This window comes from Bombyx mandarina, chromosome 09 (genome assembly GCF_030267445.1).
Source record: "Bombyx mandarina strain Sakado chromosome 09, ASM3026744v2".
Classification (NCBI taxonomy): domain Eukaryota; kingdom Metazoa; phylum Arthropoda; class Insecta; order Lepidoptera; family Bombycidae; genus Bombyx; species Bombyx mandarina.
In genome coordinates, this window is record NC_143216.1 from 10,329,363 (window position 1) to 10,349,183 (window position 19,821).

The 19,821-nt window shown below is 41.0% G+C and overlaps 1 protein-coding gene across 1 annotated transcript in view; it reads right to left on the reverse strand.

Annotated features, from left to right (window-relative positions):
- Positions 1-19,821, reverse strand: part of Tua2 (alpha-tubulin) — a 32,614-nt gene that overhangs the window by 6,839 nt on the left and 5,954 nt on the right. Inside the window, exon 2 of the mRNA XM_028182389.2 lies at positions 2,371-2,593. Within this exon, the coding sequence (XP_028038190.1) occupies positions 2,371-2,593 (223 nt within the window). The remainder of the gene's footprint in view (positions 1-2,370; positions 2,594-19,821) is intronic.

Genomic DNA, 19,821 nt, shown 5'->3' on the forward strand with positions numbered 1-19,821 from the left:
ATAGCTTTACCGCGGCAGTTCCCGAGTGCCACACGTTTTTTATTTGTTAAACTATTTCAATCTAATAGTAGCAACAAATAAAATTTAGTTTTCAGTACACGTCAAGTATCATTTTAATTGTAGCAGATGCATTCCCACTTCATTGTAATTGCTCTGATCAGACTAACAGCTGTATATGTTTTATAATAATATATATTGAAACAGCTCTTCAGATTTGACTTATGCATTCAGACGCATGTTGTATTACTGTGGAAATTTCATTAGATAGGCTGGTGTTACGGCTTATGATATTTTAGGTCCACGCTTTCATACGTCGAACGAGGAAATTTTATTTAAATTTTAAAATAAAGAATTATTAAGTAATAGTCATTCAATTAATAATTATTTTAATTGACATAGTAAAAATTAAATTTTTAGTTTTCACTACAAAATAATTGGCATGAAACCTTTTTTCAATCAAATGGTTCGAATTTGAACAATTGGTTCACAATGCACTATGGCAATCATTAATTTAATAAAGTTTCCAAAAAAATAGTCAGTTTACATAAACTGACAAAGATAGGTTGTTTACTGTAAAAGTACGCTGTGTGTACATGTGACTTTCACGTCAAACCATTGAGTTTTTCACGAGATTTTCTCTGTGTGTCGCGATTCTAATCCGGTGGTAGATTTGACGATGGACTACTCTTGTTAGGGCTAGTGTTAGCAAACTCTTTCAAATCGAACTCGAGACCTCACCTATCAGTTCTTGAGTAGTTGAATAGCCCTTAGGCTACCAGCGATTGGTTTAGGTAAAAAAAAAAGATGTTGGTATGTTTGCAATTCTTCGGACGTATAATGATTTACTATTTATACACACTATTCATAACATATGTATATAACCTCCCTTTGCGTACCGCTTCAGTAGTTGTTTCGATTTTACCACCCTATTCTCTTTTAAATGGACTTGTTAAAATTTATTAAATAAAAAAAGAACACAATATTCCTAACCTAAAAGTACATGTTATTATCCGCAACATGCTTCGTCAGATTACAGAAATAGAGTTATCAGCACATGCTTCGTCAAAAAGTACAATACTTACTTTCAGCTGCAAGCGTCGTCATAAGTATATAATATATCGTATATGTATATACTATATCGTCTATCAGAAATTTTCCTGTTTTAAAAACACAATGTATCTATCAATTCGTAAATGTAATTTGTTCACAGAATGTCGGTTACGTTTTTTGTTCGTTTACCATTTAGTGGACATCACAACAAAATTTATTATAGCCATTGAATACATGAACATAAAACAAAGAGTTTTAAAAGGATTAAAAGCTATTCCGACAGGTTGATAAATCTCGTCAGTTTTTAAACAAAGGTTTCTTTCATTTATTTTAGATTGAAGAAAGAGTAAGGATTGTTTTAAACTTTCGCGACTATCTACTAATGTAGTATCTAAGAAAGGAACTTATTGAAACTGCAAACAGCGAAGTTTTTTTAAAGATATTTCAAATTAATTTTAAACATAAAAAAGAGAGTTTGTAAACGTGCTTATCCAAGTATATATCTAATGTTGTTATTACATTGATTGCACCGTAGTTTAGTCATCGCGGTGTAGGGTTCATTACCCCGACGTTATTAAACAACCTTCATAGTTAATTCGAACCACGGTTTTTGTTGCACTTTTTTTTTGTTACGGCTTACTGTATTCAGTAATTGTTTGAGATCGTAGCTGAGCGAGAAAATTCGTAAGCTTTTTGACATTTCTTCGGTTGTTGATTGGATTGCGGCTGTGAAATAAACTAAAATCATAACGGTGATTCCATGTGATTGTTTATACATAGCATGCTAAAGGAAGTTGCTGAATCATCCGCACGTGTAGCCGTGTTTATTACGGAATAGAAAAAAAAATTCGAACTGTGCTAACGACAATTTTTGTCACTCAACACTCAAAAAGCACCTTGGACGGAGTTCATATCAAAGAGTTCACGTGGCAAATATGATCCTAGCAACTCTGTGAGAACGTAGCCATTGAAACACATAGAGAAGCTCAGCAACAGTTTCTCCATAGACTGAGAGGCTCCAAAGTATAAAAAAGATTATATAGAAACACTAGCTGTACCCGTCCGCTTCGCTGGACATTTAAAATTAGCATTATTATTTTTCACCCCCACAAAGATTCTCATCCTTAACGCCCCCGCAACTGATGGAGGGAGCCCAACACTCATATAAATATTAGCCTATCCATTAAGGACATGTATTTTCTACGTGCATACGAAGTTTCAAGTCAATCGGATGCACGATTCAGTAGTTATAACGGAACATCCGTAAAAACCACTGTAGATTTATATATTAGTATAGATTAAAGTGTATCTCCAGCTTACCGACTACAGTTGGTTCCAAATCGACAAAGACAGCTCGTGGCACGTGCTTTCCCGCGCCGGTCTCGCTGAAGAACGTGTTAAAGGAGTCGTCTCCACCGCCGAGGGTTTTATCTGACGGCATCTGACCATCAGGCTGGATTCCGTGCTCGAGGCAGTACAACTCCCAACAGGCGTTGCCAATCTGTACACCGGCTTGACCGATGTGAACGGAGATGCATTCCCTCTGTAGAAGAATATATGCTTTTAGTATATTGTATAATGCAGCGGATAAACGTAAATACGAACCTTTTATTAAATTTCATGGATTATACATGAACTTGTCGTTAACCACTTGAATTTTAGCTAACTACAAGTTAAAACTAGAACACCTCTTTGCGGAATATGCTTATAATGGTATATAATCATATTTTCTTTTATAAAAATTCAAATATTTTCCTGAACGTTTCTTAATGCCGGTATTAATTAGCACCCCTTTAATGTGTATTGTTTAGTGTACACAAACGCAAGAATTCAATATTTTTTTGGCATCGGTGTGTTCCGAAATGTGTACATTTCTAAGCGTCAATTTTACTAGTGAGGAGAAGTATTGTGTGCTCGCAGGCCTTAGCATCGCTTTCCTGCCTGTTTTTACCATGAATAAGTAAAAGACCCGTTTGGGAAAATGATTCGTTCTCGTCAAGATAGCCCTGGTCGTAAATTAGGTTTCGAAAAAGATTGCCTGGCTACTAGTGTAATTTGTCAACTTCTAAAAGAAGTAATTCCTCCGAGAGAGTGGAGATTTGAAGTCGTCGTGGCCTAAAGGATAAGACGTTCGGTGCATTCGTATTGAGCCATGCACCGGTGTTCGAATCACAGGCGGGTAAAATTTTTCCAAATGAACTCAACAAATGTTCACGATTGACTTCCACGGTGAAGGAATAACATCGTGTAATAAAAATAAAACCGCAAAATTATACTTTGCGTAATTACTGGTGGTAGGACCACTAGTGAGTCCGCACGAGTAGGTACCACCACCCTGCCTATTTGTGCCGTGAAGCAGTAATGCGTTTCGATTTGAAGGATGGGGCAGCCGTTGTAACTATACTTGAGATCTTACAATTTATATTATATCTCAAGGTGGGTGGCGCATTTGCGTTGTAGATGTCTATTGGCTCCAGTAACCACTTAACACCAGGTGGGCTGTGAGATCGTCCACCCATCAAAGCAAAAAAATATCGATCTGGAGTTCAAGCTAGGGTAACGTTATTTAGCTTATAACCTATCTTTTGAAACAGGTAAATAAATGATCAGAATAAGTTGCCTTATTCCAATGGCTTTGAAATACATTTATTAATACATTTCGGTATAATCACTAAAAAGGTTTGTATATTTCAAAAAGGGCCATATATGAACAATCGCACACTAAAAATCCATTAAAGGAACATTTTTTTTTTTTTTTTTTTTTTTTTTATGATTGAAAGTTTACTGGTGGCCCGAAGGCCTTTCCAGTTTCACCAGGACAGGTGGGCGAGCAAAGGCTCAGCCAAGAGGGGTGGGATTTGCTAACAACTGCCCGAGCGCCTCCGAAGGAGACCTAACAACTCAAGAGCAATTGTTTCGCGAATGAATCTACTACCGGATCGGAATCGCGACCCGCTGAGAAGATCCGGCGAGAAACTCAGCGGGCTGATGCATGGGTTAGGTTGCACGTCGACCTCTTTGTCGAGTTCGACGAGTACGGTTACCGGGGTCCCTAAGCCTGCCCCTAGTATTAGAGCTGAAGGCATCTAATGCAAAGGTTATTGGATCTGATGGATCCGTAAGGACGTGTCTAGGGCGTCGACGGTGACTGGCTCCTGCATGATCAGGATTCGGGGAGTAGTCAGCGGCGGCAACGATAAGGCGATTATCATGACGCATAGCCTTATCGAAGTATCGTTCCGACGCTGACTTCATGTATTTCCGAATTGATTCGAGGCCCAGGTCGTCGTGTAGGTCAACGTTCCTCACGAACCACGGAGCCCCGACAGCTAACCTGCAAAAGCGGGATTGTAGGGATTGGAGGGTGTCTATGTGTGTACGGGCCGCGTGAGCGAACACCACACTCGCGTAAGTCATGACGGGCCTTATGCAAGTTTTGTAAAGTGTCACCTTGTTCCGAAGGGACATTTTACTCCGCTTACAGATCATGGGGTAGAGTCTACCGAGAATAAACGCGGCACGGTCACGGACTGATTTTATATGCGGGCGGAATGTCATCGATGCATCCAGGGTAACGCCCAGGTACTTGACCTTCCTGGCCCAGGGTATGGGTTGTCTAAAGAGAGTAATCGGGGGTGTGAGATTCCTCCTCCTAATCCGGGAGGAAATCCGTGTGGAGCTTCCCCTCTGAAATAGCACCGCAGTACTTTTCGCTGGGTTGATGTCTATGCGCCATTTTCGGAACCACTGTCCTAGGGCTAGCGCTGCGCTCTGAAGCTTCTTCGCGATTAGGGACTTATTTCTACTAGAATAGTAAACAGTCGTGTCGTCGGCGAATAAAGCTAAATGGGTCGGCGGCGACCGGGGAATATCGTTGACGAATAAGCTAAATAGGAGGGGTGAGAGGACAGAGCCTTGCGGGACTCCAGCTGTGAGAGGTCGTGGGGAGGAGCGGGTTCCCTCGACTCGATATCGAAAAGAGCGGTTCGACAAGAAGTCCCGTATGATGAGCACGAGACTATCCGGCACGCCCATGTTGAATAGTTTGAAAATCAAACCATTGTGCCAGACTTTGTCGAACGCTTTTGCGACGTCGAAGAAGAGAGCTCCCGTGTATAACGGTTTTAGTCGATTAAGCCCCACAAGAATGTGCTCCGTGAGGCGGTGCACCTGTTGAACGCATGAGTGATTTGTACGGAATCCGAATTGTTCATCGATAAGAATGCCCTTGGATGAGACGAAGTCTCTGAGGCGTTTGTAGAGCAGACGCTCATACAGTTTGCCTAGAGACATGAGGAGGCTAATCGGGCGGTAGCTCGTCGGATGATTTTTTGGTTTACCGGGTTTATGTATGCCGATAACGTCCGCTTCTTTCCACACCGCGGGAAAGATACAGTTCGCCATAGCGGCATTGAAAATAGATGCCAACATCACGATGAGTTGGACGGGTAGAAGTTTAATAACGCGGTTGGATATACCGTCGGAACCGGGAGCCTTGCGAGGACGTAGGTCTTTGATCAAGTCTTTAACTTCCATCGGGGTGACGGGTGGTAACGCATCAGAGGGTGGCAAGGAGGCTCTGCGTTCTACCTCACTGTCTACTAATTCTACATGAACAGGGTCCACGGATTGAGTGCTGGGCGTGCACTGGGTTTGCAATGTATCGGCCAGCAGCTCTGCTTTTTCGTCATCATCGAACGCCGCGAGTCGGCCTGAGGGGCCTACGAGGGGGGCATAGTTACTACCGTATCCGATTTGAGAGTACGAGCTAAGCGGTAGTAAGACCTTTGGGAGGGCGCGAGTCCTTCTAAGAAATCAGACCATCTGGCATCTCGGACTTCGGCGATGCGAGACTTTACGTCGCGTTGTAGGGCACGCATTCGAATACGATTTTCCGCGGTAGGATACCTGTCGTAGGCGCGTATCGAGGCGTTCTTAGCTCTAAGGAGTTCCCTAATATCGTCGGACAATTTGAAGCGGTGAAGGAAGTCCTCCGCTACAACTTGTTTCGATGACCTATCTAATGTCGAGGTGATGTGTGACGTTAAGATGTCTATGGCTTCAGCGGTATCCTGAGGAGACGGGATAGAGTCCGGGTTAAACGGGAGCGATGGTGGATCAGATTCAGCCAGGCTGATGCCCAGCGTGTGCCAATCCACCACAGTCCTCGTGATGGGAACGGAATCGGGAGCGCGACCGAGCTTCATAACGACGGGACGGTGGTCTGAATCTAACTCTGAAACTACTTCGATCGAGTGTAAGCGCAGAGTTACGTTTTTTAATAACGCTATGTCGAGTATATCCGGGCGATGCGCGATATTTAGCGGGTAGTGAGTCGGGGTTAGCGGAGCGACGATATCGAAGGCGAGATCATCGACTAACGCGTCAAGCCGCCTGCCATTCGGGGTTGTGGTGTGTGAGTTCCACCTGATGTGTTTACAATTTAGGTCGCCCGCCAGAATGACAGAGCTCCCCATACCGAGCAGCGCCTCGATATCACTGCTTAGAACGATCTTATCCGGTGGAAGATAAACGGACGCGATAACGATCGGCGCGTGTCCCGTCAGTGAGATTCGGCACACTGATGCTTCGATATTAGCGAGCGCGGGAAGATCGAGCGGGACGCAATGCAGGGCTCTTCTATAGTAAATGACGGTACCACCACCACGGGCAGAGAGCCTGTCGTTCCTGACCATGTTATAGTTCGCGATTTTAGGGTCACGGCGCGCGGGCTTAAGTAGGGTCTCCTGCACTAAAAAGATATCAATTTGGTGGTCACGCAAAAAGTCAGAAACCTGATCACGTTGATTTGCGAGACCGTAAGCGTTAAAAAATCCTATCGTTACGGATAGGGGCTTTATTCTACTTATATACGCCATTGATTACCGGCGGAGTGAGGGGAGGACGTACGTATTTAATGACGCGTATACGTCGGCGTATTCCTGCACAACGGCGATAAAGTGTTGTGCAGTGGAGGCAGCGCGAATGGCGTCGCCCAAAGCGTTGACGCGCTCAAAGTTGATCGACTGAAAGAAGTCGATCGCTAAAGCGAGATTGTCGGACGCGGTCGGAGGGCAAGTCGCGGGAGAGGGACGAGTCGCGGGGGCGGGACGAATCGCGGAGGAGGGAGTTGTAGCCGTGTTCGTGTACGGCAGCGGTTTTGCCCAGGCCGAGACACTGGGCACCGCCGCCGGAACGAACGCTGGCTTAGCCTGCGACGCAGAGGGTGCCGAGGCTTTGATGTCTGGGCCGGAAGCTCGGAGGCGGTTTTGGCGGGCGACGCGGCGATTTATTTTAGGGGCTCGGGGGCAACCACGGTAATTCGCGGGGTGACCCTGTGTTCGACACAGGACGCAGCTAGGCGGTTCCGTCGCGGTTTTTTGATCGCGAGCGCAGAGGGCCGTGGCGTGATCGCCCAAACACTTAACACATCGGGGGCGCGCGTGACAGTTACGGGAAGAGTGCCCGTACAATTGACAGTTATGGCACTGGCTAGGAGTGCCTTTTTTATGGGGGGCTTCGACAGCGATACCAGAGAGCCTACAGACGGTCTGTGTGTTAAAGATTTTCTTACCCTCGGGGGTAGGCTGGAGAGCGACTAGAACCATATTATATGGCTCCCTACCGCGACCGGTGTGCATACGGTGCACAGAATTCACTGGTAGGCCTTGTTCTAACAGGTCGGCTTTTACGAGCTCTACATCTAACTCTTTAGGGATTCCGCGTATTACAACGCGGAGTTCGCGCTCCTCCTGGAGCGTATACGTATGGAAACTTATACGCTCCTTACGGAGGTAAGAAGAGAGGGCCCTATGGTCGTCGGGTGTTTGAACCTTAATTTGAATGCCGTTCGCGAGGTTACGGGCATTCGTGAAATTTATATTTTTGGCCTTAAGGGCCAGGCAAACTCGATCCCAAGCTGCCTTCTCCTGAAGGATAACCGGGGGAGGGGTCTGGGTTTTATTTTGTGCCACCGGACGCGGCGACGGAGTGGCACGGGCTGGGGGCGCAACGGGAGTCTGAGGGCGGGGGCGCGACGCGTTCACGGCTTTGCTAATTTTAGCGGCCGCGGGAGCTCGAGACTCCGCGGCACGCTTCTTACCCTTCTGTACCAGGGTGAATCCATCCGTCGATGAGGCGGGGGCGAGGTCGACCTCCATGTCCGAGTCAGAGTCGGAGCACGAGGAGGCGGGTGCAGGCGACCTACGAGCAAGTGTAGGTGTTTTAGAGGGCGCGACGGAGGCCGCGGATGATCGCTCAGCTGAAACGATGGTCACGGCGGACGACGCAGCAGCTTTTCTCGCCAGTATAGGCGACACGGGAGCGGCAGGCACGACAGAGGCTGCGGTGCTCAATGCAGAAGCTCTGCACGCAGGTACAGGCGACGCAGGAGCAGCGAGCGCGGCGGAGTCCTCGAGAGGGCTCGCAGTGTGATTGGCCTTGAAGGCCAAAAACTCCGAGGCGAGCTGTGGGTGGCGAAGTCGGAGGAATTCCGCGAATACAGCGTCCATGATCGCTGAGTACCCAGGTGGGGCGGCCCCGGGTCTTGAAAACACTCGCCTTGCGGCGAGGCCCCAACTTCTCGGACCTGAGCGGTTCTATTGAACACAGGTGGCAATGCGGCGCGATTACTACAGGACAAAGAAAAAGCACAACAAAACAGAAATTACGAAAAGAAACAAAACAAATAAATACTTGCAGGAAACCACTTTGTCGGCAGATGTACCACGAACACAGAAACAACAAAAGGAAACAAAACAAATAAAAACTTCCAGAAAGAGCACTTAGTCGGCAGATGTACCACAAACACAGGCCGCGCGAACAATGGCCGGGCTAACAAAAGCCGGGCGAACAAAGACCGGGCGATCGAGTGGACGATGAGCACGTCCGCACGTGACGGGTGCCTCTATCGGAATGATTAAAGGAACAATGAGCCCTCGATACATTCACAATTTGTAGCACAAAACCTTAATATCCTGCGATGACTAAACATTTATTGAACTTAATAAATAAATAAAACACATATTATGTGCTTTTCTTCGTACGGGAAAAACGACTTTATGCCTCTAAGAATAAAAATACGTTTCTTATCGGCATCTCGTGCTATAGCTTAGAGTGCTTTAAAGTTGTGCTGTGGTACTTAATGAGTCATTCCACACATGTTTCAGTTCTAGATATTTGCTCCTGTATTTGTGTTAAGGTTTTTAAACATTATTTTTATGTGTTACTCTCAATTTTAAAATAATGCAGTATTTTGTTTTTATTGTTCGATTTTATTTTCGAGTCCCGGTGACGCATTATAGTGGAACAACTTTCATAGTTTCTATTACTGCATCGCTACACGGCCAAGTTAAATATGTACTTCGAAAATATCTACATTAATGAATGGACAGTTCTATTTGTTCGAATGTTACGGAGATTTAACTTGAATACCAATAGCATTATGTATTTATTTATTCTCATTGTGATATTAGCTAAACGAGTTGCTGATCTACAGTACAGTATAGAATAATTTTAATCTTATTACAACGAATCTGCAGTTTACGTAAAACGAAAAAGCAGGCATTGACCTGTGACGTCATTACGTTCTTAGAATAATTTGTGTAATTTTGTGTCTTTGCTTTACATTTCTTCTGATGATCTAATGATGATTATTGAAAAATTATAGTCGACAATACACACAGAGTTTCTCATCATTAACTTTGTTTTTGAGTAATATTTTAAACAAAAGATTACTTGGAAAAGAAACATTGCATTTTACGGAGCCCACTTAGAATTTAGGAATACGGGTTAGAATATTTTTTGATAGAACAATTATTCTAGTGAATGTTTTTTTGATATTTCTGCATGACAACGACCGGAACCAATCTGTTGGTCAATAATTATCGGAGGTCGCTTCGTAGCCTGACTTGAGACATGAGATCCGAATTGCAATTTCCTTATAGCTTCTGCATGACAACAACAGGAATCAATCTGTTGGTCATTAACTATCGGAGGTTGCTTCGTAGCCTGACTTGAGACATGAGGTCCAAATTGTAATGTCCTTGTAGCTTCGGTGATCCAACCTTTAAAACATGAGCAGTTACTGCTTCGTCGTAGGATGCCTAACCCTGCGGCCTCACAACGCGCTCTACCAATCTACACAAATAAAAAAAAATTTTAGAATTTCCTTTTTGAATTTTTTTTTGTTGCCCTTGTAGGCAGTCGAGTATACCGCCCACCTAATGGGGAGTGGTTACCGTCGCCCATAGACTCCAGCAATGCCAGGATCAGAGCCAAACCGCTGCTCACCGTTAATAAAAGCATTTTATGCTATTCAATTATTAAATGAGTGATATTTATAACGTCTTACAATGGTGATTTTGTTTTAGAGCTTTAAGTGATCGATCGCTTTCGGGATTAGGTTCCAAGTTTTATAACAAGAGGCGTGTAATCTCCACATCCACATTAGTTCTCATCATTTGATACATTCGTTATGCACGACTGCCCGTGTTTGTTCAGTCATCGGTTGTTTTACAAACAGAATGCTCATTCGATCTCAAGAATAATTCCCATAAAATCGACACTTCCAATATTTAGCCTAAAAGATTGGTATAATTGCTTCGATCATTGATCGAAGTATAATTGAATTATCGTAAATATGACATGTCCTTCTTCAAACGAGGCTTGCGGAGAGTACTCAAAGGTAGGCAGCGGCTTGGGTCTGCCCCTGGTATTAATGACGTCCATGAGCGACGGTAACCACTTACCATCAGTTGGTCCGTATGCTCGTCTGCCAACAAAGGCAATAAAAAAAATGTTTAAAGAAGTTTTTCATTGTACACTTTATTGGCGGATAAGCCCATGAAACACAACGCGGGTACTGTTATTTATTGCTTAGATGGGTGGACGAGCTCACGGCCCACCTGGTGTTAAGTCGTTATCAGAGTCCATAGACAACTACGACGCAAATGCCACCACCCACCTTGAGATATGGGTTCTAATGTCTCCGTTATTACAGTACAAAGATTGCCCCACCCTCCGAAGCTTAACGCATTACTGCATCCACTGATACCTTATTAGAGGTAGGAGAACGAAGTATCAATATTTAAGCAGACACGCGTGATTGATTTGTGCCGAAAATGAGCACAATGGTGATATATTCTCTTTTTCAACCCGTATCCACCCAGCTGAGCGTAGGTTGCTTCGAATGCACCCCATTTTATTTTTTTATTTTTTATTGCTTAGTTGGATGGACGAGCTCACAGCCCACCTGGTGTTAAGTGGTTACTGGAGCCCATAGACATCTACATCGTAAATGCGCCACCCACCTCGAGATATAAGCTCCAAGGTCTCGAGTATAGTTACAACGGCTGCCCCACCCTTCAAACCGAAACGCATTACTGCTTCACGGCAGAAATAGGCAGGGTGGTGGTACCGACCCGTGTGGACTCACAATCACAAGAGGTCCTACCACCAGTAGGTTTCGGTCTCTTGCCTTTCGTATCCGGTCACTACCAGCCAATTCGACCAGGTCGTATGTCCACTTCGTTGGCTGTTTGGCCTCGTTACGACGATGATGCCGCCCACTGAGTTTCTCACCGGATCTTCTCAGTGGGTCGCGTTTCCGATCCGGTGGTAGATTCTGCGTAGCACTGCTCTTGCTAGGGCCAGTGCTAGCAAAAACTCCGGCTTGAGAGAGACACATAAGGATAACGTTGATATACCCTCTCAAGGCTATCAGCACAGGTAAGGAAAAACGATCATACAGTCATAGCCGTAAAAGAGCATAGTAGGTATTCATTACCCATTAAAAGTCTGTTTATTGCATACACGAGTGATATAGCTAACGTGCCCCCCGGTGGTGTGCAGTTACCGAATCCTTGAGACACGAGATCAAATTCCCTGTATAACCTCTATCGAAACCTTCAAACCGAAACGCATGACTGATTTGCGGCAGAATTTGATGTCATTCTGTGTACGTTAGCTAATGATGTTTAACATGAGTATTTCTGTTTAAGGTATTTAGATCTCTCGTCTCGTGGAGTGCGCGACGAACACTGAATAAGTTACCGGTGAATAAAATACATTTAGCCAATATCGAAATGCGTGTACTTCTTATTTTTATCTATATTTTTTTATTGAAGTGAAACTTCTTTAATCACGCTATGAATACAATTTAACTAGCGACAGATTCGTTACGGCTAGAGAGAAAATATACTATTTAGGAAGAATGAGAGTGAGAAAATAGAGCATCTCTCGAACCATTCGACCGTGGAGAGAGGAAAAAGACAAAGCGAGCTAGGTCGTTTCTCTTATACATGACATTCCCTATTACAAGAGAAATTTGATTTAAGGATGAAAAATTAAGAAAACCACTATATTACACAGCGCTAAAGAAGTTTCACTTCTTTCACGTGCACCAAGTTGCAAGCGCACCATGTTTTTTTTGGGCAGGTGGTTTAACCTCCTTCGAGGTATCAGCGCCTAGGGGGCACGCGGGGTGTGTGGATATCTATACGTGCATGTCTGAAACTATTGTACTAGCGATACGAATCTAATGCGTGCTGTCATCGCATTAGACCCATCCCGTATTCCACGTTTTATTTAATAGTTCACGAACACACGAATGAAAGTTTCAATAAAATTGGATATTACGGATCTTATTTAACTGTTTTTTTTTGTTCTTTGTAATATAATCTGTATTTCATAACACATGTTATACCAAAGCATTCAAGGTTCATGGAATAGTATGACTGCATAGACGGCAGGTCTTAATAGAATTTATTAGTTCCAGTGTTGAATTTATTATACACATATTGTTATTTTGGGTTAAATAATGACAGTCAGACAGCAGACATAAGACAGAAGTCAGACTGTCGTGAGACGAATAGAGGAATCACATTGAATATAAAACTGGCAATTAAAAAAATATGTCTTTGTTCCCATTCTAGCTGAGTTTACTAATTGTCTGTTTTATTAATCTTTGGTATATCTTTTTTTATTTCAATGCTACTTCAGCACAGAGTATACCGGGAAAATAACCATAACTTAATCAGAAAAACCCAATTATCTGTCGAATGCTTGATCAGACGCCACTGTTTATTCAAATCAGTTGAGATCACGTTAACATTGTTTCTGTTAACTGAAGCATGGAAACGGTTGTTCTTCGTTGTTCATTCACTTGTAAATAATTATTTTTAGAATCTTGATCTTTAAATTTGATTGAATTTTAAGGGCGAATATTGGTTGCATTTGCCTTTATATTTTACTAGCGGCCCGCTCCGGCTCCACACGGGTCTTTAACAAAAATCTCAACGATATTTGTCGTTGTTTTATTTTTTTTAAATAAAAGAACACTTCTTGCGGCATAGCTGTAATAGTCAGACATACGCTGTCGCGACACTTTTTGTAATTAATAATATGTTCTACAAAATAGTAGTACATTATTTTATTCTATCATCAATAGTTTTCGCAGGGCACGCGATTTAAAGAATATTTTAGGTAATTTACACCTTGGGTTACATTATTGGAGTTTTACTAAAGATGCCTAATTTTTTTCAAAAAAGATTTTAGCCTATGTCACTCGGTAATAGTGTAGCTTCCAAACATTGAAATAATTTTTCAAATCGGTTCTGTACTTTTGGAGCCTATTCAATACAAATAAACAAACAAATCTTTCCTCTTTATAATATTAGTATAGATGACCCTTTCAATTGTAATACACAAACAAGCCGAGTGAGTTATGAACTAATACAAAGTTATCAATTTAATTGGCGTTGATCATTTATTTTGGTTGTTTATACGTAATGAGAAGTTTTTGGCAAAAAAGCAAGTTCATAATGTCGATCCAAATAAGGTTTTAAGTCAACGCGTTCTTGTGATATAAAACGATTAACGAACTTAGTAAATAAGGTACTTCAAACAAACTGAATTCATAAAAATACCTAGTATTTTCGAGAACTCAAAACTAAAAGGACCGAACTACATATTTTTAGAAATAATCCTTATTCTTAGATAATCTAAAGGTTGGCTTTTATTTATTTCAAGCAATCGATTTTAATATCGAAACAGATTCTGTTTATTGTTCACTGTAATATAAATAACAATTGTTCCATTATTTTGAGTCCTTGTTGATTTATGTACATGTCATTTAATATTATCTGTCAATACAGATTTGTAAGTTGATCGTTTTTTTTCCTACCTAAGTTGTTAGCCTTTATGGGCTATTCCAGTGTAACCTTAACTAGTAGGTGAGCTCACGGGGCTCAAACCAGATGATGTTGCTAACACCAACCCTAGCAAGAGCCGTGCTTCGCAGAATCTACCACCGTATCAGAAACGCGACCCACTGAGAAGATCCGGCAAGAAACTCAGTGGACTGTGTCTGTTGGTTAATTTATTCGTCGAGCCCTTTGTCGCAAGCGACGGGTTCGATGAGAACGATGACCGGTTGAATCGGTTTTGTACGATTTATTCACCATAGACCACCAATATCATGAGTTGCCAGACCAATGTGAAAATAACAATTAAGTTCCTTCAATAGTGGCGTTTTGACCACGGCTAATATGATATTTTTATAGCCATATAAATATATAGATTGTTGACTTTGATTTATAGTTTAAATAACTTTTACGAGAGTTACGCAAAATCTTCTATATATATAAAAATGAATTGCTGTTCGTTAGTCTCGCCAAAACTCGAGAACGCCTGGACCAATTTGGCTAAATTTGGTTTTGAATTATTTGTGGAAGTCCAGAGAAGGTTTAAAAGGTAGATAAATATGAAAATGCTTGCAATTACATAAAAATAACAATTTTGTTTTCCCTTTGATGTGTCCCCCGTTGGACGGATTACTTTGTTTATTTTAGGTTTATTTTACGAAGTCTGCCGGTCAGCTAGTGTGCAATAAAAGTAAAATTAATTTTGTTCGAAACATCTTTGTTTATTAGTTATATTATTATCTTCTTAGTCATATAAATAGTCAATGTTTCAAATCTTTAGTATTTTAGTGATTTCTTGCTAAAAGTGATAAATACTTCTAATTATGAGGTTTAGTAATTTTAATGATTGAAATATCCCGCTGTAATTGTTTATACAGCTGTTTCAAGGCTAATAAAATGTTTTATGTAAATATCGTTGTTAACAAAAATTTATAGAAATATAAATCAATGTGTTTTTGTAATTACAATTGTAAGTATATGTCGAAATATATATTCATAGAATATTGTAGCTAGGAAAATTCTTTTAACTTATTAAAGTACAAGAAAGTAAGTGTACCAAGGATATAAGATTACAATGTTTTTTTTTATTACTTAGATCGGTGGACGAGCTCACAGCCCACCTGGTATTAAGTGGTTACTGGAGCTCATAGATATCTACAACGTAAATGCGCCACCCACCTTGAGATATAAGTTCTAAGGTCTCAAGTATAGTTACAATGGCTGCCCCGCCCTTCGAACCGAAACGCATTACTGCTTCACGGCAGAAATAGGCAGGGCGGTGGTACCTACCCGCGCGGACTCACAAGAGGTCCTACCACCAGTGCAAGAGGAGTGGAGTGTTTTTAAGGCTTCCATTTATCTTCGAAACTCTGAAAAGCAATCTAAAACAGCAATAAATCACTTAAAATATTTTCCGTTTTCGCTGCCAACGCAAATGTATTAAACTTCAAGCCATCGAAAACTTATTAAAGCCACCCCATATTTTGTCATCAACAATAGTGGACGAAAAACGGTAGGTAGGTACCTGTCTGTCTTTTCACATTTTTCTAATAACACACGATACTTTGTGACTTTTACATTAAATTGGTTTCGGGTACAGTCTGGTACGATCGGAGACGTACCATTAATCACTGGTATAGCTCGTATAGGTCGCGACGGGGCTTTATTAGCCAGTGACTTTTTTAGGTACTTTTTTAGTGACTTTAGGCTCGATGCTGTCCTACGTCCTATTTATCGCCCTTAGTTTAAATCTAAATTATAAATCTTATCAATTTTGATACAATATTTTTATAAAAAATAAATTTATATTATTTTTATTATATATTAACTTTATTACACTTAATATATTAATACGTGAAGAAAAAAATTTGTACCCCTTTTTACGAAAATTGCGCGGACGGAGGAATATGAGATTTCCCACACTTATAGAGAATATAGAGAAAAATACATTAAATCAATTAAAAAAAGCATTCAACACACTACCATGTGTTGACACAAAACATATTTGTTTATTGTCAAACTTTTTTTATTGTTTAAAGTCTGATCAAATTGAGAATAGATTAATCGTAATATTGTTTGTCTTTAATATTTGTCTATAGTGCAGTCTTGACGAAATCTGTGATTATAGAAGTATTATATCTTTGACAATAGAACCTTAATAATTCTCAAACTTATAATTTCAATTAATTATAGTCGAATTTCGACTACTGGGGGAACCACTAGTAATAATTAATCTGAACTAACTTTCAGGGGAGTCTGTATTTAATTTTTTTCTTCTCTGAAATATTGGCATTTCAAAAATTTTGCCTCCCCTCAAATCATACCGCCCTAGGCTTAGACCTCACGGGCCTAGGCGTTAATCCATCACTCTTTGTAGCACACACGGTGAGCCTATGTGAATAACGCGCACTCAGAAACTTTAGGTCAATGTCTCAATAATCTTGAAACAATAACTAAGCTACACTAAACAGGAAAGCTACGTGTGACGATCGAAACTTACGTCTCAAGTTGGGCGGCAGCTTTTACAGATCGTAAAATTATTATAAAAGTATTGTATTTTTTATTGTATTTTTAAGTATTTTTTACTGGTAGTAGGTCGTTTTGTAAGTCAACGCGGGTAGGTACCACCACCCTACCTATTTCTGCCGTGAAGCAGTGATGCGTTTCGGTTTTAAGGGTGGGGCAGCCGTTGTAACTATACTTGAGACCTAAAGACCTTATATCTCAAGGTGGGTGGCGCATTTACGTTGTAGATGTCTATGGGCTCCAGTAACCACTTAACACTAGGTGGGCTGTGTGAGCTCGTCCAACCATCTTAGCAATAAAAATAAAAAAAGTATGCGTTTCAATTCAAACTTTGTTCTGGGTAATATGATCTTCAGAAACGATATGGGGAAGCCAAATATTTGTTTTAAGAAGTATAGTGTTCGGCCGGAAGTTCTACGAGGGGACAGCTATACTCCATCAGCCATGTATCTACCAAAGGCTTCCACAACAAAGGAATCAATGGAGTGGAATGTATAATGTAATTTTGTATACCTATCAATTCGGACGCCATTATATCGTGAAACAAAAGTCGATTACTCATCTAATCTACACACAATTTGTACTGACAATATGCATGCCAAACTATGATTACTGTAATGGCGGACTACGTTCGGTTCAACGAACTAATGCAACAATCGTAAAATGATCCAGCAAATGTAACTAGAGTAACACAGCTGCAGTTCTTTTGAAGTGGTTCTCGTTTCCTTCACCTAACAGAAAACAAAATTTAAATTGAACTCTCGGTCTGTGTTCCTTCATTATAAATGCAGTTCTTAGTGAATTGGCTTTCTCAGCCCATCTCCGATTTGAGTGTTGAATACAAAAAAATTATGAAGCCAACTGCTTGAGCTGTGTCATGGCCTTTTTTTTAATAGTCAAGTTTCCAGACGATTTTGAGCGATTATCAGAAGGTAAAGACGCGACTCCGAGTACTTGGTATAACATTTGTAGTTCCTATAGAATATTCTAATCGATTTAAACAATATTTATTATTTAAACATTACTAGTGTAAGCCCGCTTCGGTTAGTGAGTGTTTCGGCAAATGGGCTTCATTTCCTTTCTTTTTTTATTTCAATTGAGCCGACAGCGAGGACTACGCCGCGCCTTGACCAATTTTTTATTGTCTAGACAATACTGGGGTCATCCTCGTACACACACGACACGTCCAACTTTGTCGCGTTTAAACTGGCAATTGATTCAGTAACTGAATTAAGAACAGTGTAATCAGAAGCTTCTAACTTGCTTCTAAATTTGCTTCTGAATTCAGTCGACTTTAGCCAAGTGTAATAAGCCTTTATTCCTTATTGATTTTCTTGAATGGATTGAGTAAGTTAAAAGCGCTTGCGTTTTTCATAAAGAGTGTAATATTTAAAAACAAATATTCAAGACAGTGACACAATGACATTAGTCACAGATAAAAAATATAAAATTATTTATTGGGGTCTAAGGCTTTTCGCGCGAACAGTGAGGCTATAAAAGCCGCGCTGACATAAACCCGGTGTATACTAATGGCGAGCTGTCATATATTTATATCCTCACAACAGAGCGATGCGGCAGTGCCGATATTTGAACACCACCACCAAGTCTGATAAAATATAAAGAAACGTACGACTGATGAAATACTAAGTTTGTGTAGTAAAAACAAACTGATAAATTTCATAGATTTGTGTTAGACTTTTACCAAAGGTAGGACCTATTATCAGCCCGCTCGATAATCCCACCATTCTACTTATTTCCATCGCGAAACAGTCACGCAATCGGTCCCGTGATGGTTCGTTTTAACTCGGATCTGTGTGCTTAGTGCGAGTTTTTTAACGTTCTCGATAGCGTAAAAGTTAACTCAAATTTGTATGCAATTGGAACAGCGCTCCTAGCGGGAAACGTAGGCAAACATTCCAACTCCATACAAATTTCCGTTAACTTTTCCGCTAAAAACGTTAACGTTAAAAAACTCGCACTAAGCATACAGTAGCGAAATTGGCGCTCACGGGTTTTGGTAGCTGTGATCACGTATATTCATCTATTATTATATAAATTATATTTACAGACAATTTTATGTACGATTTAAAGCCACAAAACACGGTGAAGACTAGATTATTAAGTGCGCCTGTATATAAGGTAGAGGAGTCAACCAGTCATTTGGCGCTCCCGCGTGACTCAAATGACCAAAATTATGTTGCTGAAAGCGTGTACGTGGAAACATATTAACTGTAATGTTAATTAAATAAAAATTAGATCCCTTAATACTGGACTTGACAGCTCCATACGTGTTTCTACTACACGTAACTTTATTTTAATGTCTTTAGAATTGCATATTATTTTAATATAGATATTAATTTGATAGACAGAGATAACAAAATTATGAGTTTCGTTTTTGGTCATTTGACCACAAAACTCTAGAAATATAATTCCATTTGTGGTGGCAATTATTCAGCATTTAAAAAAAAAACTTAATTTACAATACTTTAACAACATCATTAAGGCACGTGAGTTTCCCGCCGGTTTCTATCTTGACTAGATATTGAAATTCGTAAATGATTACAGTCATTATCGGTGCTTTTTTCATCTTCTATTTTTACTGGTGGTAGGACCTCTTGTGAGTCCGCGCGGGTGGGTACCACCACCCTGCCTATTTCTGCCGTGAAGCAGTAATGCGTTTTGGTTTGAAGGGTGGGGCAGCCGTTGTAACTATACTTGAGACCTTAGAACTTGTATCTCAAGGTGGGTGGCGCATTTACGTTGTGGATGTCTATGGGCTCCAGTAACCACTTAACACCAGGTGGGCTGTGAGCTCGTCCACCCATCTAAGCAACAAAAAAAAAAAAATGAGATTTCAAAAGAACAATTTCATTAAAAGCGAAACAATAGAGCGTCAGATGTGTAGGAGGAACTTCGACGTTAACTAATCATTATACGATTTTATCAGGATGTAGTTGCGTTTAAATGATAGCTTATTGCGCTGCTAGGGGCTTGGCGTGTTTGTTTTCCGAAATGCTTTTTTTTTTATTCTGGCGTTTAATCA